General features: G+C 44.4%; 1 protein-coding gene across 4 annotated transcripts in view; it reads left to right on the forward strand.

Annotated features, from left to right (window-relative positions):
- The window catches only part of ZFP64 (ZFP64 zinc finger protein), a gene marked incomplete at both ends in the record, with an annotated part of 66,081 nt that overhangs the window by 10,570 nt on the left and 32,682 nt on the right, over positions 1–22,829 (forward strand). For 2 of the 4 annotated variants that reach the window (XM_084247042.1, XM_084247043.1), the window contains 4 exons: positions 3,712–3,873; positions 4,887–4,949; positions 8,044–8,295; positions 14,388–15,667. In XM_084247042.1, coding sequence (XP_084103168.1) covers positions 3,712–3,873; positions 4,887–4,949; positions 8,044–8,295; positions 14,388–15,667 — 1,757 coding nt within the window. Of the gene's footprint in view, positions 1–3,711; positions 3,874–4,886; positions 4,950–8,043; positions 8,296–14,387; positions 15,668–22,829 lie in introns of those variants that run through there. The other 2 variants (XM_084247044.1, XM_084247045.1) reach the window with 2 other exon arrangements.

Consider the following 22,829-nt stretch of genomic DNA (forward strand, 5'->3'; position numbering starts at 1 on the left):
GGTCGCAGCCACCTGAGGCTCTCTCTGAGACACCTGCAGGGGATCCTGGAAAGGAGCAGCATGTGAGGGAGGTGAGAGAGAGGGTGATCCCGATAAAATCAGCCTGGAGTCTCCAACCAGACCAGGCCGCTGGATCCCCAATGCCCCAGTGTTGCTGCTGAATTCCAGACAACTGCAGCAAAGTACTCATCGTGCAAAAATTTTGGGTTTCCTCGTTCTGTAGTCAAATGTCACCTCCTCACTGCAGCCTTCTCAGAGCACCACACTGAAAACTACATGCCCCCAGCTCACCCGGTACCTTTTTCCTACCTTGTTTTTCTCCATAGCACATAGCACCCCCTGACTTGGTATACATTTACATTGTTTATTGTCTGCACCCCATGACGGTCTTCCGTGCCCTGAAGGCAAGGATTTGGGCCCCTTTGGCTCGAGATCCTGTTTCTAGTGCCTGGAACAGTGCCTGGCACACAGTAGGTGATTCATAAATATTTGCTGAATATGCGAGTGAATGATGACAATAGCAGTAACACTGATTTTCAGTGATCACAACAGCCCTGGGAGGCAGGAATAGAAACTGTCCCCGTTCTCCTATGAGGAAGCTAAAGCTCAAGGAGATCGGACTTAAAAGCCTATGGACATGTGTGTGTGTGTGTGTGAGTGTGTGTGTGTGTGTGTGTGTCCTTCCACAGGTGTTTCATGCATATACAAATGAACATATATACACGTACATTCATATTATCCCTTCCTCCCTTTTTTTACTATATCTGGCCCTTTGGGGTTCTCAATGTCTTTTGGAGATCATTCCCTATCTAGTATATTCCACCCAGCTTCCTTGATATTTTTTGTCATGCAGCATAAAACACATACTTTTCTGATAATGGAACATAAAAATCAATGCCGGAGAGTACAGGATCGCTACTTTTGAAAGCGTAAATACATAATGCTCCATAGCATTTTTTTAGAAGTTGAATATTTGGATTTGCAAGTAAAGGTAATATATTATAGTTGAACATTTAAGCTGGTTTTGGATTCTATTTCTTATTTTTAAATGGAAGTGACATTAGTTTACAGCATTGTACAGGTCTCAGGTGTGCAGTTTCTCACCTCAGCAGCTATTTATATCACCCCACACCCAATGTCCAGGCCCGTCCACCCCACACGAACCTCCTCAACCCCTCCCCTGCCCCTGCCTCCTGCTCCCTGCCCCTCTGGCCATTCTGTTGTCAGAGTCTAGGAGTTTGCTTTTGTTTTGTTCTATTGAGGATCCTAAGCTCTGAGTAAACCCTTTCTGGCCTAGAAGCCTTCTACTTGGGGTCTACGCTGGGATGACTCATGCTATAGGTAATTACCCCACCCCACAAGGGTCCCTGCCGTCGGTGCCTGACTCCTCTTGCATCCTGCTGCCTCCGTGAGACACCAGAGGTACAGGCTCGGGAGGCAAAAGGAGATAAATGACTCCATCCAACTCCTGTACGCCACAGGAAACAACCAGCGGAATGAGAAGTGCCTGTGGGATGGAGACAAGCAAACCCGGTCCCTTAACAGTGACTGGGTGGCTGTCTGGTTGGAGGTGTCAGTGGACACATTGTGTGGGTTTGTGTGCGCCCCGCTCACTCTCTGACCGGGACACAGGCCGACCTGGGCCGGGTACACTGTGGTGAGCCTCAGACTATCTCAATTCGGAGCTACAGTTTAGCATGCTGAGCTGAAAGTGCATCTCGGCATCAGTGAGGTTGCTGTCGGCCAGGAGAAGGCACATGTCCTCAGTTGGCTGTGCCCCTGTGTGCACAAGCTTGACCATGGTCGGCCACCGTGGGTCACCCTGGCACAGCTATGTGCATTTTTTGAACTCCTTGCATTGCAATTAAGTGCAGTTCCAAATCTCTTCCAAGACATAGTATGATGACTCAGGTTGAAGATAAAAGTAACTGTGTGCCCAAAATATACCTGGGGACAGTAGCAGAGGGTCACCTTGATATGAATGAAGTGGATATTTACCGCTAGAGGAACCACTGCAGTTCTTGCAAAGCAACAGCTAAGATGGATTCGCTCGGGGAGACCCAAGCTGTGTTAAGTTTTTCCATGTCATGCATGGAAAAGCATTGTCTGTGCCAGCGGGTCTCAGACTTGAGCCTGCACCGTAGTCACCTGGTGGCTTGTTAACACAGGTTGTTGGACCCATCCTGTAGTGGTGTGTGTGTGTGTGTGTGTGTGTTTTAATTCAGTAGGTCTAGGTAAGGTCTGAGAATCTGCCTTCTTAGAAGTTCCCAGGTGGGTCCAATGCTGCTGGCGGGAACTCACTGAGAGCCGAACTGAGACATGAAAGCAGGAGCAATAGCTAAATTCCCACAGAATAATGGGAACATCCACCAAGAGATAGAAGTGGTTGACTCGTGCATTAGAGACTTGGATTGGAGGTCGTGTGACAGTTTGTCAGCCTCTTTAAACAACTTTAAACATAAGCTGCCTAATATTCTGCACATTTCCATTGAGAAAAGTTGAAATCCTGAGTTTTCACAAGTACCAAATGCTGATAGCACCCAGGTGTTCATTGTCATGTGTCAGACGATGCTGTCATTGCCAGAGGGGCCATGGAGGTGCACCAGGAACCCAGGCTTCTTAACAAATGTCCAAATAAGTCTAATAGACTCATTCCCATTGAAAGTGTTGCATTGTTCATACAGACTGTTTAATAAGCTGTGAATGTCACATGTAAGACGGAATCGGCAGAGACCAGGGCAGCTGCCCAGGGGGACACCGAGGTCGATTCTCTAGATCCTTATCTGCACAGCCAGGCACATGCATGCTGGATGGAGCCGCTCTTTAAAGAGAATCAAAACAGGGGCCTCCCTGGTGGCACAGTGGGTTAAGTCTCAGCACTGTGAAGCTATCTGTACCCTCTGCAGCTCGAGTTCGATCCCCGGCCAGGAAGCTGACCCACACGGTGCAGCAGACTTCTCCTGTCTCTCCTGTCTCAGTAGATCCACTTGCTCTGCTCCCCACTCTGCCTCTGGTGAATCCTCTCAACCCCCACACCTCTGGCCTACACACCAGTTCTTGTATGCATAAATTTTCCTCAAACTTTTTCCTCAAACTTCAGTGAGAGCACAAAGATTTTCTTTTGGTTTGGTTTGGCTTGTTTTTTTAGGAGTGCTTATGGTGACGAGTACTTGTGTTTCTAGAGGGTACTTGTTGTTTTGCCCAGAGTTCCTTCTATCACTTCTATTTTGGTTGCTCATTAGGATTTTGTAATAAAGTTTATCACATTTGGGCAAAGTTGACTGAAAACCTACCTGTTTAGTTAGTAAGTCTGGATTTGGAGGGTCTCAGAGCTCTGTCTCGATAGCTCATTTTCCATTTTTTCCCTTATGGTTATAAAATGACTGCCACAGGTCCGGGCATCACATCCTCATTCCAGAATGTCCAGGGGCAGGACATGGGGACAACCAGCTCAGGAAGAATGAGCTTTTCTCAGCTGCGTTCCTTCCTGCCTCCACTTTTCTTTTTAGTAAGGGAGAGAACCTTTCACAGAGGCCACCAGCTCCAGCGGATGATCTCCGATGCCTTGTCGGGGAGAACAAGTCACTGATCCCTCCCAGTTAGCAAGGGGGACTGGATAGCCATCTAGCATATGTGTTCCCTATAAAGGAAGGCAGCCAAAGGGAATAGCTACTGGGTGTTACAAAATGAATAAATCATTTTATCTTTTAGTTTCAGCTCCAGAATTTGTTTTTGAACACGGTTATCAAACTTACCTCCCCACGGAAAGCAATGAAAATCAAACAGCCACGGTCATCTCTCTGCCCGCCAAGTCACGTGCCAAAAAGCCCACGGCCCCACCTGCTCAGAAAAGGCTTAATTGCTGCTATCCAGGTAAAGGCAGCCTCGGGCCCCACGCTATCGAGGATGTGACATTGAACAGGTTCCAGGACCCAACTCTGGAGTTCCCCACAACTGGTCCTCCATGTGCTCCAAACTGCCTGGCTTAAAACTCAGAGCCCCTGGGGTACGAGGCGGGGACCAGGTCATCACATATGACCTTGCCTGTCCTCCCTGGTCACCAGTTATGCAAGCTCTAAGACAGGTGTCCTCATCAGCCTTTGAGTTGGCCCTCATGAGAATTTCAGGTTGTCGTGAATTTTTCTTCCTGTAATTTAGCTTGGAAAGACATCCAAAAAGATTATTATTCTTTACTTTTAGAAAAAACCTTTTTATCTGGAAGTAACTTCAAAATTACCACAAAGTTACAAACGGCAGGCGCAAAATTTCTACTGCCCCTTCATGTCAATTTCTGATATATTTACATTACCACATTAGCTTTGCTATTCTTTCCACTTGTACATCTATTTTTGGCCAAGCCATTGTAAATCAAGATGCAGATGTGATGTCCCTTTACCTCTAAATACCCTAGTGTAAAGCCCCTGGAAACCAGGAAGTTCCTTTATATACACTGTAATAAAATTCAGGAAATTAACATGTATTATCAAACCTACTGATTTGATAATTTTAACGTTTTTGATAATGTCCCCTTTATCAAAAGAAAAACACCTCCCCTGGTCCAGGATGTCGTCCATGATACACATGGCATTTGGTTTCTTTAGTTTCTGTGATCCTAAACTTTGTCTTTAGGGACCTCAATAAAATAATATCCAGGTCCATTATTTTGCAAAACGTGCCTCAATCTGAGCCTGTTGATGTTTCCTCGCAATGAGACTGAGGTTGTACAGAATAGGCTGGGATCATCTCTGCTTGGTGCGTGCTGTCTGTCCCTTTACTCTGGGCCAACTTAAACTCTCATTGTTTGGGTCAAGGAGTTTCTGCTGAGTTTCCTTCTTCTCTAGTTTCTATGTTTCCCTTTGTAATTAATCTTCCTTTGCTTGCTTCAGGTTGCCAATTCAAGACTGCTTATGGCATGAAAGACATGGAGCGCCACTTAAAAATTCACACTGGTAAGTGACATTTCTCTGGCGCTTACCCCAGAACAGGTCCTCTGTGCCAGGAGCAATCCAGACAAGTCAGGCACATGATGTGACACAGCCTCCATGGTTGTCATGGAAACACAGTAACAAAAGAAATAAAAATAAGCTGCTGTTTCTACATGTGATGTTGGCGGGAGATGTTTAAAGCAGTAAAATCTAGTGCTGAACAGATGTGAGCAGACTTTCCTGAGGATGGAAACTGCTGTGGTCATTTAAAAATGAATCTGCCAAAAGTAACTTTTCTTCTATTGTATCATTGAATACAGTGAGGTATTTTACAATTTTGAAAGAAAAATTTAATACACATTTTATTTTTTTAAAGATGTATTTATTTATGCATACAAGAACTGGGGTACAAACCAGAGGTGCAGGGGTGAGAGGATTCACCAGAGACAGAATAGGGAGCAGAAAGGCAGATTGTTTGAAATCCTCTGCTGAGGGGAGCAGGGGGCGAGACAGGAAGGTCTGCTGTGCCATGTGGGTAGCTCCCTGGCATCAAAGTCATGCTGCAGTGACTGCCAATAGCTTGATAGTGCTGAGACTTAAACCCTTGTGCCACCCAAGAAGCCCCCCCTTTTTTTAAGTTAACACATGTTTTAAAAAGAGAAAAAGATTGATGTGTGGAAAAAGAAAAACATGATTACTTCTGGTGATTTTAATTTTCTGTAGTATATTATTTTTATGTTTCCCAGATTTCCTACATGGAACAGGAATTGCTTTTAGGCTAGTTTTAGCAAAGTGCTCATAAATCACACAATACAGACATATGCCACCAGAGTATAAATGTGTGTAAGGTGGGGTCACAATGAAACTGGGCTTGAACTTCACTAATTGTTATGATTTAGCCTCAGCCTTTGAAAGAGGAAATATCCAGTGGTTATTCCTTATATTTCTTGGTGATGGGCAATGATTGCCTTACTGCACTGGGGTCACTGCCATATCCAATCAGTCTCACAATGTCATGTCATTTGGATTTATTTTAATTATTGGAACAGTAAGTTATTAAGTGTCAAGTATTGGTAAGCAGGGCCGACGCAAGAGCGATGAATCTCTCCTTGTGGGTTTCAAATGTTGGCATTCATCTGCCAAGTGCAGCATATTTATCATCTCGGGAGCACAGTGCAGTGATTGTTCACGATGACTGGAGAAGGGTTCCAAAAATATAAGAGAAGGTCATGCCCTTACGTCTACTTCTGCACATCTCAGGCAGCCTCATATACGCACAGTGGACGGAGCTTGGACTCAGAGGGTAGTTTCTACAGAAGCACAGCCTCTCCATCACAGCAAGTGGGAGGACTGGCAGGTGTCCTCACCTCGGTCACTTTCAGAGAGGACAATGTGGTCCCCAGGGCACAGCAAGAACAGGGCGGCCTTTCAGCAGAGCTGATGGTGACCCACCGAGCACACCACCGGCCTCACCCCAGGCACAGGACTGACGGCGGCCACAGGAGCTGTCCAGCAGCTGATAACACTGAGCAATGTCCCTGGAGTTTGATATTTGACCACTCGCGTTTTTAACAATAAAATTGTAAGTTTTGGTAAACTTTGAGCTGCATTCTTAATTCCAAGACACTTAATCTATGCTGATCATGATCAGCTTGGACTAATGATTGATTTTAGCACTAACTCTCTAGGTTGGGCCCAAATGACATTTGACATATGAAGTTAACAAGTGAGAATCCTAACTGGCTGCCACCTCCTTATCCGTGCCCGCCGTGGCCAGCCCTGATCATCCAGTGCGCCTCATTCTCAGAATCTGGCATGCCTGCACCAGAGCTAAAAGCATGCACAATTGATTACTTTATCTGTCTCTTAAGTCGAGGTTATTTGTATGATCACTGCAACTAGCTTTTGTTCATTACTCTTGGACACATTGCCACATCCGGATATAACATCTGCTCGATTCTTTCAGTGGCCTGATGAGGAATTGGTTCAATAATTTATATACATGCATACAAGGAAGTCTTTCATCCTAAAAAAATCACATGGTGGTATTTTATGATATAATAAGATGGTGTAAATTATTTTAAGTGCAAGAAAGTCATCAAAGGGGAGGCAGTGTTGTATTGGGCTAAGAAAGACAGTCCTGGAATCTAATCTGAGAGGGGTCAGTGAAGTTGTTCAAAGGTGTGGCACCTTTCAGAAAATAAGTGTTCAAGTTGGTGTAAACCAGAGGATTTTGTAACCCCAAATCCCCCCAAAAAAAACCTAGAGCGCATACATATGGGTACGAAAAGATTGGAAAGATATGCATCAAGAAAATAGCAATTGTCCACAGGTGACGAGCAGATATGTATGTTAACGAGCCAGGACGGCCACTGTAACAAACCAACCCGGTCACCTGCTCAGACAGAGGGTCTGTGTGATCCAAGACCAGCAGCTGATCTAGAACAGTAGGTGGCTCTGTCTGAACTATAATAAGAGAAATGTGGGTATGGTGGATAGACTTTGCTTTGACATGAGACAGTACATTATGTTATGTCACCCTGATCTGCACGTGCTCCCCTCACCTGCCAGCTCACCGGCATGTCTTGGTTCCATCTGGCGGGATGCAGGGAAAAGACAACAAGTAAAAGGGACACATGTACCTCCTCTGCCACTGCATCGGTGAGAGCTTGGTGGTAGAATCACACCACACTGCCAGTGAGACTTGAGCAACGTGGTCTCCAGCTTGTCAATCACTTGCAAGCCTGAAACTCAGGGGTTCAGAGTATTAGGGTGTGTCTGTTGTCGAAAGGGAAGAGAATGGACAAGAGAGACAATGCACAGTTTCTCATTTTGTTTCTCCAGCTATTAAAATTTTAGTTTTTGCGGGCCTCTATTTTGAATCAGTAAGAATTTCATAATTGTGGCAGGAAAATTTAGAAAATACCAAGAAGTCCAGCTAAAGGAATCCCCCTTCTCCCAAGATAATAACCCTTTGTCAATCATCCCTCTGGCTTTCTGGGATTTTCTCAGTCTCCTTTGTGGTTCTGTGTTGCTTTGCTCATAAAGCAGAAGGAAGTCAGCCTTGTTCTCTTTCCATCTTTTTTCATCTCGGTGCCGTGTGGGTGTGTGTCTGAAGGCGACAAGCCCCACAAGTGTGAGGTCTGCGGCAAGTGCTTCAGCAGGAAGGACAAACTGAAGACGCACATGCGGTGCCACACGGGCGTGAAGCCCTACAAGTGCAAGACGTGCGACTACGCGGCGGCCGACAGCAGCAGCCTCAACAAGCACCTGCGGATCCACTCAGATGAGCGGCCCTTCAAGTGCCAGATCTGCCCCTACGCCAGCCGCAACTCCAGCCAGCTCACCGTCCACCTCCGCTCGCACACAGGTGAGCCCGCACACTGCCCTGCCTCTGGGCTCGGGGCTCCCAGTGCTGACGTCGTAAGCACCTGAAAGCATTTAGTCCAAACGTCAGTCAGTGAACTGGGGACCTGGGGTCCCCTGTGGTTTACAGTTTTGCTTTTTACCTGCCCAGAGGTGCCGTTGCGCAAAGTATTTGCATCTTTACGTAACTTTACAACTTATCCATTAGCAAAGTAGGTCCTGGGGGAGGTGTGCTTGGGGAACTAAGGATGCAAACGCTGCATTTTTAATACATACTGCGTAAGGTGTGGCTGGGTAGAACCCTCATTTTTAAAGTCTGCTATCATTAGTTCTGCAGGGGACTGTTTGAAAATCTTGGCAGAGCAGATAACTCAAAATTGTGTTTTGCTCTGGGTGAGTGTCATGGTCAGTTGTTGCTGTAAAACATGCCATGTAACAACCACCACAGAACCTCTGTGGCGTATTGCAATAGGCAGTTATGGCTCACATACTTCAGGTCACAGAGGGGTTCGCTGGACAGTTCTTGGATCCAGGCTGGGCTTATTCACTGGTATGGGGAGGCTGCTGTCCACTGGCCCTGGCTGGGGTAGCCTAGCTGGGATCCATAGAGCTCTTCATACCCCTCCTTCTGGTACCAGAGGGCTGCCCCAGCTTGTCTTTCTTATGCCAGCGGCCCCCTGGGGAAGCCCATTTCAAGCCTGGTTGCATTGAGTCTGCAAAGATCCCATTGGCTAAAGCAAGTCATGTGGTTAAGCCTCGTGTCCAAGGTTAGGGCAGAGCTCACCCACCATGGGAAGTCACCCTAAGGTTACAGGGCAAAGGTCAAGTAAGAGGAGTAAGTACTCAGGGCTGTTATAGGGGGTCTGATTGGAGAAGCGTTATGCTCTGATACTTGCTCAAAGAATCTGACTCCTTCTCAAAGAACTGGGCCATTTTTGCAGCCACAGCCTACCCCACCATGGTTCACATCTCTCTGACATGAGAAATGTGTGCATGCCCTACCTTGTCCATTCCTTACCTGATCACAGGGTCAGACTTAGGGTCCAGGACCATAAGATCCCCATCGGGTCAGGATGTGCCGCCTTTTAACCTAGACACTTTTAAAGTAAAAAAATGAAAAAAGCTCCCATACTCCCAAAGTACTGTGGGGACATGAAGCCAGATCATTAATTGCAATAACCCTGCTATTCCACTAGTCCAAGGAGAAGAATGGACCTCGTGTTACTTGAATACATATTATTGTAAATCGTTTTAGCCCTAGATGGATATTTTTATCTCAGGCACACAAATTCATGGTCTGACACTATCCCTTCTTCTGGTTTCAAATACATCCTATGTTTTATAAAAGATTGTGTTTACTTTGGGTACCAGGACTCCAGAGATACTTCATCACAGCCATTTTGCCCCCCTTGTGGAGTTAGAGGAGGTTCATCTTACCCTTATCAATCCCAATCCCAGTTTATCATCTTGTATATGAAATCTGTTACCAGATCCAAGAAAAGGGGAAGAATAGGAAGTAGTTGGTCATCACACAGATTCCTGAAATCCCCCTGGACAAGTGTTTCCAAGTCACCCCGCTGTTGGGACAGAGAATGTGTCTTGATTAGGCTTTTACTCAGCTCCCTGGATCTTGACTCTGTCCACTGAAACATCCTTTCCATCACCTTCCTTCCTTAGCCACTTCTGGAAAGGACTGGAAAATATCCCTTGGAGAAACATTCTCAACTTACTTTCTGCTTATTGAAAGTTGGGGATCTTTTTAGGTTTTTGTTGTAGTCTAGGCTGGTGACCAGCTTTTCTGGTAGAACTATCTTAAAAACCTGGTGGGTTTCCTATGTATCAGTGTGCCAAAAGGCATGCCCACAATTCTTTGGGAGACTCTCCTCTCTTCTAAGCCCCTTTAGAGGCACTTTCAACAGCTACCTGTTCACGAAGGCTCTTGAAAACCCTAAACTTCCTTGTCCAGGTGAGAGACCCTGCTTGATGCCACATGCATTCTTATGGAGATTTTAACAAAGAGACATTTGCACCCTCACTTGCCACATTGTCTTCCCTCCGTCACCAGTTCCCTGGATGCCATCTTTGTGCCCAGGTTTTTTTCTTCCTTTGAAAATCTTTTGCTGACTGAAGATGAGACTCTTGGTCTAACCCAGCATAGTTCTGATGTTCTGTGCTCTCTCTAAATTCTCTTTAGAAAATAGCCAGCTCTTTTTTTGTGTTGGTCTCTTTCTTGTAATACTCTATCACAAGCATCTTATGGGACACTTCCACTGCTGTGCCTAGAATTAATCAGATCATGTCCAAAATCCATTAGGTACATTTTCTATCTTCTCAGTTATTGCAGGTGAGTTTTACTGAATGTTTGCCACTTTCCAGCATTCACCTGCCTCTCAACCCAGTCTCTACCATCTAGACAATCCCTAAGCCAGTATTTTAGCTTTCTGTTATGGTAGCACCCTATTTCTGGATGATAATATCAGGTATTTATTGTCACAATAATGGAGTCTAACAGCAATGTCATACTACCTTGGTGGACACAACAGTTTATCTTTTCTCTTCACCTGTTGGGAGTCAGTTGGGGATTGTCTGGGCTACTCTGCTGAACTTGTCTGTGTTCACTTACAAATCTGAGAACCCTCTCCTGTGGGCTGGCCGGCCACTGGCCCAGGCTGGAACAGTCCAGCTCTGCTCCACATTTCTGTCCTCCTCTTCCGGGGACCAGCGGGCCAGGCCTTCTCTGGCAATGGATGGTGAGGTGCACGTAAGCAATCCCCAGTGCACACGTCTGTCTCCAGCCACTACTTGGGCCAAATCCCATGACATGGTGGAGCCTGTTGTTGGGGGACAGGGAAGCTTACCTTGCCCTTGCTGGGAGAGCAAGTGTAAGCACACAGGTGACAGAGGGCGTGGCTACAGGAGAGATGGGAGTTGGAGGTTTGGGGACACTGTTATAACCGACAGCAAGTTACGACATTAGTAGACTGATGCGCAGTTGATTTGCTTCAGAAATCTCCTCCAGCCTGAGTTAGGAGAATGTCCAGGACAGCCATGTAGGAAAGTGGTTCAGAACCATTTTGTCTCGTTAGGACAAACTTAGCATTTAGAGTAGCAACTTTAAATTGGTCTAGAAAAAAATGTGTTTGTTAAAAATTAAAACGTGTGCCATTTAAGCGCTGTCTCTATGGGTGTTCACTTTCCTTTCATAAATCTGTGGCACCTGTACTGTTTAATACTCCTGGGGTTTGTTTTTATTTTACCCTTTCCTCAATTTGTCTATACAATGTCAGTCATCTCAGTAGCCTCGTGAATTCAAGAGGAATCTGCCAGTTTCAATATATTAGACACTTGTCCACTTACCAAATTCCTGAAGTCCCATCTCCAGACTTGATGCTGTGGGCTGAGGTCATGGACAGAGAGGACAGTGGTCCTTGGCTTTGGAGCTGACAGTTTAATGGGGTTGCACCTGGCAAATGGGCCTCGCTTTAAGAATAAGTATGTGGTTAAAGACAAAGACAACTTAGGGATTTGACTTACACATCAAAAAGTGAGATTTGGCTCTTGGTTTTTCTGTTTTTCACCTCTGCTGACTAGTCTTAAAAAAAATAACAAAAAGAGTGTCACATTTGGGCAGGGATATAACTGGAAAAGCTAGCAGAACATTCTGGAGTAGGGATCCTTACTCTATGTCTACAGATAGCTCCACCCAGGGATCCATAAATAGACTTTAGATCTTTGAACTTGGATGGGAAAAAGTCACATCTTCATTTTCACTAACCTGTACTGAAATTTGATGTGCCCTTCACCTGTGAAAACAGGCAACCAATCTAATAACAATGTATGTGGACTTGTCACTGGTGGAAGTCACCTGTCTTTTCATAAGAGTTGCTGCAGGGCCTCCCCGGTGGCGCAGGGGTTGAGCGCTGGGTTGCCAAGCTGCCCGCAGCCTCTGCAGTGCCAGTTTGATCCCTGGCTGCTCCCCGGCCACCGGAGGAGGGTCCCACATGGCGCGCAGACCTCTCCTGCCGCCCGCTGCTCCCCTCAGCAGTGTACTTCAGTCCTTCTGCTTGCTCTGCTCCCCACTCTGGCTTTGGTGAATTCTCTCACCCTCCCGCGCTTCTGACTGTACCCAGTGCTTGTATGTATAAATAAACAAATAAATCTTAAAAAAAAAAAAAGAGTTGCTGCAGGAGATCAAAATATCTTTTTTTAAGATTTACTTTATTTATGCATACAAGACCTGGGGTGCAGGATGGGGGGTGAGAAGATTCACCAGAGACAGAATGGGGAGCAGAACAGGCGAATTGACTGAAATACACTGCTGAGGGGAGTGGCAGGTGAGCCAGGAGGGGTCTGTTGTGCCATGTGGGTTAGTTCCTTGGCTGTGGATCCAACTCGTGCTGCAGTGGCTGCTGATAGCTTGCTAGCACAGAGACTTAACCCCTTGCACCACCAGGAAGGCCCTGAGATCAAAATATCTTTTATGCTTTTCTCTATTTAGAAGGATTATAGTCACTAGACCCGCCGCTACTGTTACTTAATAGTTTAATAAAATACATGTGTTGCCATCTCATTCATTTTCTCTTTTCATATTTTTGGTAACTATTTCACTACAATTGGTTTCTTTTGCATTCCTATTAATTTTTATTTTAGTTTACTTTGTGCGTTTAAACATTATTCCAAGAAAGTGTCTGTGAGTTTCACTAAACGCCCTTTATACCATCAAGGCCATTAATGGTGTAAAGAAGGTCTAAGAATCACATTGTGAGGTCATAGGTCAGTGAAATTTTCCTGGAAAGGGCCAGATAGTAAATACTTCCAGCTCTGGGACCTGTACATCTATCACGATTGCTCCCCTTCACGGTGGCAGTATATAAACAACACGTAACTGAGTGGACGTGGCTGTGTTCCAATAAAACTTTATTTACAAAGGGAGAGTGTGGGCCGGATTTGGCCGGTTAAAACTTATTATTGCATTGATCAAGCAATTTATGATGATATTACAGACCTTATGCCAAAACAACAGGAAACAGTCCAGGCCTTTGAGCCTATGGCCTAAAAAAGCTAACATTGGTCACACGTGTACAAATAATCACCTAGCATCTAAGAACAGCACCTCTGGAGTCAGCCTGTACCCTGCCTCGTCCCACAGGGTGACCATAAGCAAGTGAGGTAGTCTCTCGGACCGTGTCACGGGGCTAATAACCCCTCGGGAACTGGGGGGCGTGAAATGAGCGCAACCAAAGAATGTTTAGTCTGCTGTTACTTTGCTTCTTTAAACAATGTTGAAATGGGCAGATGATCCATTCGCCTGACTTTTCCGTGATTTAGCTGATTGGGACTTGGCATTTGAGGAAATAAATTTGGAATATCATGTCCATTCAGATGTTTGCAAGTTCACTTATCCCTGCTCATCTTTCAGCAAATACGAATTTTCTAAAAATCAAGCAGCTGGATTTGTAACTCCACCAGTAAAGAGCGCAGCTGGCAATGTGGGATAAATAAATTTTGTGCAATAAACACGTCTTTATTAATAAAAATCTGCATGAAGCATAAGCTGGGCATTCCAGTCATTGTAAAAAGGATATTCTGATGAGTGAGAACGGAGCTGACTGATTCGAACATGTGTCTTTGAATCTATTACAACATGTCACCCAATCAAAATCAACGGATCATGCAAAATCATACACCTGTGAGCAATTAACTAGCAGAGCAGGCACGTTAACAATACAAACTGTAGATGGATCATTTTAAAGACTGTAACTGAATATATTTGCAAATCTGATTGTATTGGGGGCAGTTAAATAGCTCTCCTCCACCTCCGGTTTTTCTTCTGGGTTTGGTGAAGGTGGTGGAGGTTTAGATTTGGGGTAAGAGGAGACACCCCCACTCCCCCCACCCCACCCCATGCCCCCCACCCCACCCTACCCCCCCCACCCCACCCTACCCCTGTTTTTTTTCCTCCCAGGGGCTGCTGGGAGCTGCGGTTAGAAGGTCTCCACGCGCGCGCCCTGGTTTAAGCGATTTTCTGGTGTGTGCTTCGGGGGGATCCGCTGTGGTTGTTGCCTGTTCTTATGGAAACTCACCTTGTGTTGACAGGGGACGCCCCCTTCCAGTGCTGGCTCTGTAGCGCCAAGTTCAAAATCAGCTCGGACTTGAAAAGGCACATGCGCGTGCACTCGGGGGAGAAGCCTTTCAAGTGCGAGTTCTGCAATGTCCGCTGCACCATGAAGGGGAACCTCAAGTCGCACATCCGCATCAAGCACAGTGGCAATAACTTCAAGTGTCCGCATTGCGATTTCCTGGGTGACAGCAAGGCCACCCTCCGCAAGCACAGCCGGGTGCACCAGTCGGAGCACCCCGAGAAGTGCTCGGAGTGCAGCTACTCTTGCTCCAGCAAGGCGGCCCTGCGCATCCACGAGCGTGTCCACTGCACCGAGCGCCCGTTCAAGTGCAGTTACTGCAGCTTCGACACCAAGCAGCCCAGCAATCTGAGCAAGCACATGAAGAAGTTCCACGGGGACATGGTCAAGACTGAGGCCTTGGAGAGGAAAGACGCCGGGCGGCAGAGCAGCCGCCAGGTGGCCAAGCTGGACGCCAAGAAGACGTTCCACTGCGACCGCTGCGACGCGTCGTTCATGCGGGAGGACTCGCTCCGCAGCCACAAGCGGCAGCACAGTGAGTACAGCGAGAATAAGACCTCAGACGTGACGGTCCTGCAGTTTCAGCTGGACCCCAGCAAGCAGCCGGCCGCGCCCCTCACGGTGGGACACCTGCAGGTGCCCCTGCAGCCCAGCCAGGTGCCCCAGTTCAGCGAGGGGCGAGTCAAGATCATCGTGGGCCACCACGTGCCGCAGGCCAACACCATCGTCCAGGCGGCAGCCGCCGTGAACCTCGTGCCCCCCACGTTGGGGGCACAGAACCCAGAGGGGCTTCCCGGGAACAGCCGGCTGCAGATTCTGCGCCAGGTGGACCTGATCGCCCCCCCGCCCACCTCGGGGTGTCCAAGCGAGGCGGGCGGGATGAGCCAGCCGACCGTCCTGCTGGCCACTCACGACCAGACGGACGGGGCTGCCCTCCACCAGACTCTCCTCCCCAGTGCCCCCAGCGGCCCCCAGGAAGCCCCCGGCAACCAGACTTTTATCACCAGCTCGGGTATCACCTGCACTGACTTCGAAGGCCTTAACGCATTGATTCAGGAGGGGACTGCCGAGGTGACTGTGGTCAGTGACGGCGGCCAGAACATCGCCGTGACCACCACGGCACCCCCTATTTTCCCCCCCTCGTCCCAGCAAGAACTTCCCAAGCAGACTTACTCCATCATCCAGGGGGGCGCGCACCCCGCCCTGCTCTGTCCTGCGGACTCCATACCCGACTAGCATCTCACAAACAAAAGACAGGGGGAGAGTGACAGAAAGTCCCAAGAGAATTCTGGCAGAGGTTTGCTCTTAATGTTTTAAAGAGTTGTTTGTTGTGAGCCATCCTGCCCCGTCCTCGTAATAAATTGCAATTTTATACTGCTTCCTATAATTTTGTATGCTGTCCTAACTGAGACCACCTCGGAATCGCCGTGTTCTAACCGAGGTGGAATCTTAGATGTGATCAAGATGATTTCGATTAGGGGTTGGAATTAAATGCATTAAGTAATGAATACATTTGTTTGTTTCCAACTTGATTTCCCAACTCTAATAAAGGGTTTTTCCAACTCATTAAATTTGTGCCATAGATGGTACTTCCCAAGCCTCTTAAATTCCCATTCTGAAGTACCCACGCAGAATCTGGGGGCTCAGAACACCCACTCAAAGCTGTTGGCATGAAGGATCATTTTTTATACTTTACATGGATTTGACACCTCCCCCCCAAAAAAAAATGTTTAGGGCCAATATGCAAAAAAGGAATAGTGTCCTCATAAATACGAATAAAATATGCTGAATGTTAATGGTTCTTTAGAGTCGGTGTAATTTGGCGTTCAGGGGGTGTGAATAACCATCTAATTAAAGAGAACTTGGAGACGCAAAGGTTTTTAATCCTGTCGTAGATATCCAATTGTCTTACCTCCTTCACGATCAGATTAAATGTGTGCGTGCCTGACCTGGTCCAACTATGGTTTTCTTAACCAATAATTCAACATTTGAAACTGATAAACCTGGCGGTTCTGTTTAGATGCAAATAGGACACCGTGCTTACTAACCTTTCGGACAGTTTTCTAGAATGCATTATTTTAGATAGTAATGTATGTGCAGTCCTAGGGTCCAAAAGCCTGAGATGGGGGAAGTAGATACTTTATTGAGAGAGAAATTCATGTTTTATTGTTTCAAGTTGAAACACTGTGTGGACAGTAGGTGGCGCCAGAGAGCAAGCTAGCATGGCCTGGGGGTTTATGCCCAAAGCCTGAACTGGGCCTGGAGTCTGATTTCCAGTCTCTAGCCTGACCCTCACTTCGTGGTGGGCGCCTAATAAATGCCGAATAAATGAATGAAACATGTTCTCACAGACTGTCAGCGAGGATGCTTGCAGAAAAGCATACTTAAAATGTGTGGGAATGCTCAGATCCATTTTTTACCAGAATTTTACGGTTTATATTCTTCCCTAAAACACAAACCTATTTAATCAAAATTGCCATACAGATCAGTTCACTTTGACATAAAGCTATTATTTCTTCCCTTGGTTTTTGCTTTTGGTAATAACCTACAAAATAGAATGCTGGGAGCCTGGTGGGTTTGCCTGTTGAAAATGCAAAGTCAGCTTCCCTGAGGGATAGATGGAGCGTTTTAACTGGGTTTTATCCCTTTCTGTCTTGGGTCCTTAATATTTGAACACAATTTTCATAACTCACCATGTTTTCGTTCTCAGAATTTCTTTATTTTTGTATTAGCAATGGTTAATGATGGGTTGTTAAGTATGGTTTGGTATAAAGTAGTAAAAACTCCCAGCATACTGTGTTAGCATTGTAATAATTCATTGCTTTAGAATCATTGCTTGGGGTGCTTCAGGGGACCATTCAGCTCTTGGGTTTTAGCTGGGAAACTTCTAGTTTTCTGAATCTTTTTCTGTATCTAGTTTTCTGTATCTTTTTCTGTATCTAGTTTTCTGTATCTTTTTCTCAAGTGCCCCTTTTTGCAGCTTTTAGAAATTTTTTTCCATGATTGTAAATGTGATGTATATTTCAGGTAGGCTATAAGGGAGACACGTTACATTCTTGAGGAAAATGTAGTTGTGGCCATTTTGATGGACTTTCTTCTTGTCTTTCTTAGATGCAGTATGTCACGCTTCCCACTGCAGTTACAGATTCTGTATTTCTTGGTATATATTTCTCTACCCAGCTGCTGCCCTGCGTACATACATGTGCACACACACACACATACAAGCTTATACACACATGCATGTTTGCATTTTTTTGGTTACAAACTACAACAGCAAACCTTGTTCCTTGCAGTAAACTACCCTCAGCGTTGTACAAAAGTCAGGCCAGTAATCTCTAGCCTCCTGCCCTTTTTTACCCCACCGGAGGTAAGTAATGTCAGTATATATGTTTAGACCACATTCATGATCTAAAAAATTAACAGACTCTTTTTTCCTATTTTTGTATTAATTGGATCACCCTCTGTCCATTCTCTGCAATTTGCACTTATTATTCCATCTATTAACTTCCCCATGAGTCAACACAGCTGTCCCTAACTTATTTTTTGCCTGGACTTTTTTTTAAGGTATGACCATATCTGTGTTGATTCCAAGCTCTCCCTATTCCCGAATATTTGAATATTCGCTCTTTTTTGCAAACTGCTGCAGTCAGTGGCCTACGTAATTCCTCCCAGGCAGCTGGGCTATTTTTTCCCTGTAGATTAGAGGTACAAGGAGTTTTCTGGGGCTCGAAATACATCATTTCGACCACAAAATGGCATCTCTGAGATCGGTCCTGTTCAGAGCTGATCCAGCAAGCTTCAGCCTTAGAAGTGTGTCAATCTGATGGGTGAGGTTGTCCGGGCTGCGGGTGTGCAGTTCATGACTTGACTCTTGAGCTCAGCATTTACTCTTCTCTGAATTTTAAGCTCATGCTCCCTCATTCCATGTGAGTTGTGGGAACATGGGGCTCTGAACCCCATATCTGCCAAGATCGCGGAGGTCCCCCCTCCTGTCCTTTGTAGACGCTCCTTGAGGAGCGTTCCTTCCAGTGAGTTCGGCCGCTTACTTGCAGCACCTGTATTTCCAGGAAAGGCTTCTCTTCCCTAAGATCAAACAGTCCAGTTCCTTTAATATTTTCACTGCTTGTTTGCAAAAGTTAGCACGTTTGCTGCAGCCAGAATCCATATGCATGCATGCAGACAGAGGAGTTGTCCACCTAGAGCAGGGCCATTTGTTAAATAAAATCTTTTCCTCAAAACCAAAAGGTTCATTTGACTTGCAGTGAAGTTCACGGATCTCTCTCCTCTGGAATCTGTTTGGACGTGGTCTCTTCACTTTTGCCAACATCCTGTATTTGATTATATTAGCATTAGAGTGAGTCCTGGGCTCCTTTAGACTTAAACCACCAGCCTGTAGCTGTTCTTTTCCAGACATCCTAGTCAGTCTTACACATTGATTCCAAATAAACTATCACTTTACCCCTTCTCTCTCCCCAAAAAATTTCTTTTGAGGATTTTGATTGGAGTTGCATCTGTATGACAAATGAGGTTGTCAAAAGAATTTTTCCAAAATGTTAAATTTTCCACCCAAAATTGTAAACAGCATTTAACAAAATTATATAATTTTCTTCATATGTAGTCTATTTTTATTATATAAGATCTGTATTTTCTTATTCTGTAATTTTATTTAATTTTATGTGATTATAAATAGAATTTTTTCCTATTTTAAAATAATTTTTATAAAGAATTTATAAAGAATACTTAATACATTTATTTATTTTTTATTATTTTATTTATGTATTAATATTTAATATTTAATAGATTTATCTACATTGAACTGCCATAACAAAAATTCTTATTAACTGAGCATAAGCATTTACTAGAAATTCTTGTTCTCTGATAAAGATGATTTATGATGGTAAAGATAACCATCTCATTTCTAGGTTGTTTTATCTTTTCCTAAGCAACACATTATACCACATATTTTTTTTTTTAAATTTTCTCACATCGTTGTTCATTTTGTACAATATTTGATTTTCCCCCTCAGGTGTGGTCCCCTCCCACCACCACCGCATCTGTAGCCCATCACCATAGTCCCTTGTGCTCCTCCCTCCTGGGTTTTGACCCTTTTTCTCCCCACCCCTGCTAGATGTCTCAGATCTTTGGTCAGCCTGCAAATTTTGCCTTTTCCTCATCCTTTGTTCAGTGACCCTATATTCCACCTGTAAGTGAAACCATCTGATATTTTTCTTTTTCTTTCTGACTTATTTCACTGAACATAATCCCTTCCAGCTCCATCCATGTTGTTGAAAATGGCATGGATTTATCTTTTTGATGGCTGCATAGTATTCTGTTGGGTGTGTGTGTGTGTGTGTGTGTGTGTGTGTGTGTGTGTATACACACACCACGTCTTCTTGCCCAGTCATCTGTTTTGGGGCATTTGGATTGTTTCCATATCCAAGCTATTGTAAATAGTGCTGCAGTGAACATAGAAGTGCAGGTTTCCTTTCAAATTAATGTTTTTGTGTCTTTTGGATAGTTCCCAGGAGTTATACCACATATTTCTATGTCCAAGTGTGTTGATACTGCTGTTATCCTGTTGCGTCTCTGCTTTTACTTTGATTGAGTTTTGAAATTCCCAGTTTAATATAATATATGCTGGGGTTTTTTTTGAGTGGTAATTTTTATAAAACCAGTCATTTTCTACTACTCAGTTTTCATTTAGAATTTTTATCAAGGTAGCTACCTAAAGTTTATCAAATATGACACAGCTATTTGAGTTTTGTGCTTACATGTACTGGTCCAGTGACTTGGTATAGGACACAGCCTGTTGGCTCACTTTGCATTCTGAAACTCACCCTCTTGGTCAAATTAGGTTATTTTCTTAATATGACATTGCTAGACTTCATTTAGTAATAGTTTACTGGAAATTTTAACTGCATGTGTGCATATGTGAACTGATCTCTGGTTTCATTTGGTTTTGGGGGTGTTTTGTACTCTAATTTTTGCTTCTTTGTTTTAGGTTGTGCTACTTTGAAAATAAATCAGGGGGGTCTTCGCTGCTTTCCAGTGGCCAGCAATAGTTTGGCTATGTCAGGAATTACCTGGGCTGATACCCTTTGCATTGTTCCTCCTTCCCAGATGTTCCCATTTGATAGGATCCGGTCAGGTTTGATAGGATGGATCAATTTTAGTAATTTAATTTTATACAAAAAGTCCTCCATTTAAATCTAAACGTTCAAGTCTATAGACCTGTAATTCCATTTAGCATTCTCCTTAAATGACTTTAAGATTTTGGGCATTTTTGGCCCATCAGCTCTCTCAGTGAATTTTTTAATATATTTATTTAATTTTTAATATATTTAATATATTCTTTTAATATAGTCTTCTTAGTTTGCCAAGAATTTGTCTATTTTGTCATTTGGAGCTGTAGGGCACAGCAGAAGAGTCTCCCCAGCCCTCTGAGTTCTGCTTGGGCTGGTCAAGCAAAAAGATTAACATCAGGGCCTCCAGGTGGCGCAGGGGCTTAAGTCTCAGCACAATGAAGCTATCAGCAGTCACTGCAGCTTGAGTTCCATCCCCAGCCAGGGAGCTGACCCACATGTACAGCAGACCTCTCCTGTCTCCCCACTGTTCCCCTCAGCAGAGTATTTCGGTTAGTCTGCCTGTTCTGCTCCCCACTCTGTCTCTGGGGAATCCTTTCAGCCCCACACACACCTCTGGCCTGTACCCCAGTTTGTGTATGCATAAATAAATAAATCTTTTAAAAAAAAAATCATGACCATCCTATAAATATAAAACAAAATTCATTAATTGATGAGGAAACCAGTAAGATGTTATAACAGCTCCCAGGGATTCAACCAACACTTACCTGCGTGGATATCTGGAATGCTGAAATGCACTTACAGGGGGACACAAACACAGGTCAGTAGTTTTCAGGCAAAAATCAGCTGCATTCCAGCAAGCAGAGTGTGTTTGCATTCCTGTGGGCAAGTTATTTGCATTATTATATATTTTTTATAACTTAAGAAGTTGTAAAATACCTCCAGGACAAAGAAAGGCGCTCACCCCTATAGATTCAGGTAACGCTGGGAACTGGCAGTGTAACAAGTCATCTTTTTTGCCCCTTTCAATGTGTTTCAAAACTTTTCAAGACAGCCACAGCATCGAGGTTCTTTCTATGATGGATTCTTTCATGGGACTCTAGATACTCTGTTCTTTCAGTTTTAGGGGGGGGGTTGGTAGGTTTGATGGGTCAGGGATGTGGGGGGAGGCATCCAGGGATCGTATAAGGTTTGTTATTTTTCAAATGGCTACAATTTGTGAAACTATATATTGGTTTTTGGTTTCTGGTATTTATTGGTTTCGGTCTGAGAATGCATGTAGAATATATGCATTTTGTAATTTACTACTTTTCTTGATGGCCATATATATGACCCATTTTTGTAAATGTTTGGTAAATATCTAGGAATCAAACATGTTGGCTTTTCTTGTTTCTTCTAATCCTCTTAGTTGTTGCCTATTTCGACAAAAATATTTTGTCTACTTTGAAAGAAATATTTTCAAACCTCTTAAGGGGAGTTTTTTCATTAAGTTTCTCTTATATTACCAGGCCATTCTGCTTTCTTATGTTTTGCTAAGTGTTGTTTGATGCACATAAGTTTGTGGCTATTATATATTCTTTGTCAGTTTTAATTTTTAATCTTTATCATGTTCTTGTTCTTTCCCTTTAATAACTTTTGACCTTAAATTACACTTTATCTCATAATAATATTCTAAGTCCTAGTTTATATTTTTTTACATTTGCCTGGCTTATCTCTGCCTGACCTGTTGTTTAATGTCTGTCTTTATCAGCTTCTCTGTGTCTTTTGTAGGAAAATTCAAATCTCTTGCATTTGTCTTAGTAACTATAATTAGCATTATTCTTTACATCTTATTTAATAATATTCCTTCTCTTTCTGAAAGCTCTTGTATATGTTTTCAATTTGCCAGTAGTTATTCTCCAAGCTTTTACACTTATTTTTATAAGTGTATATTGAATGGAATTATTAATCCCACCAACTTTCCATCAAGAAGTCTCCCTCATCTCTTGATCCAACCCCCTTCCCCAAGTCCTGAGCTCACTGAGACACCAGTGACTTCATTTCCAGGCTGCTGGTTACACCTTCTAGTGTCTCTCATATGTTAATTTCCAAATCACCATCACCCCTTCAGATTTAACCAAAGATCACAGCATTCATGGCTCACCATCGTACTTCTACCCTTATATCATGTCTTCACCTGATTTTATGATGAGCAGGAAGGTGGAGGCACGAGCTGCCGTGTCCTCTTAGTAAGCTCGTATTGGTGGAACACCCACTGTGTGCCAGGCATGGCCAAGCACTTCACTGCTACCTCCCACAACCAACTCTCAAATCAC

Source organism: Talpa europaea (assembly GCF_964194135.1).
Source record: "Talpa europaea genome assembly, chromosome: 11".
NCBI lineage: Eukaryota > Metazoa > Chordata > Mammalia > Eulipotyphla > Talpidae > Talpa > Talpa europaea.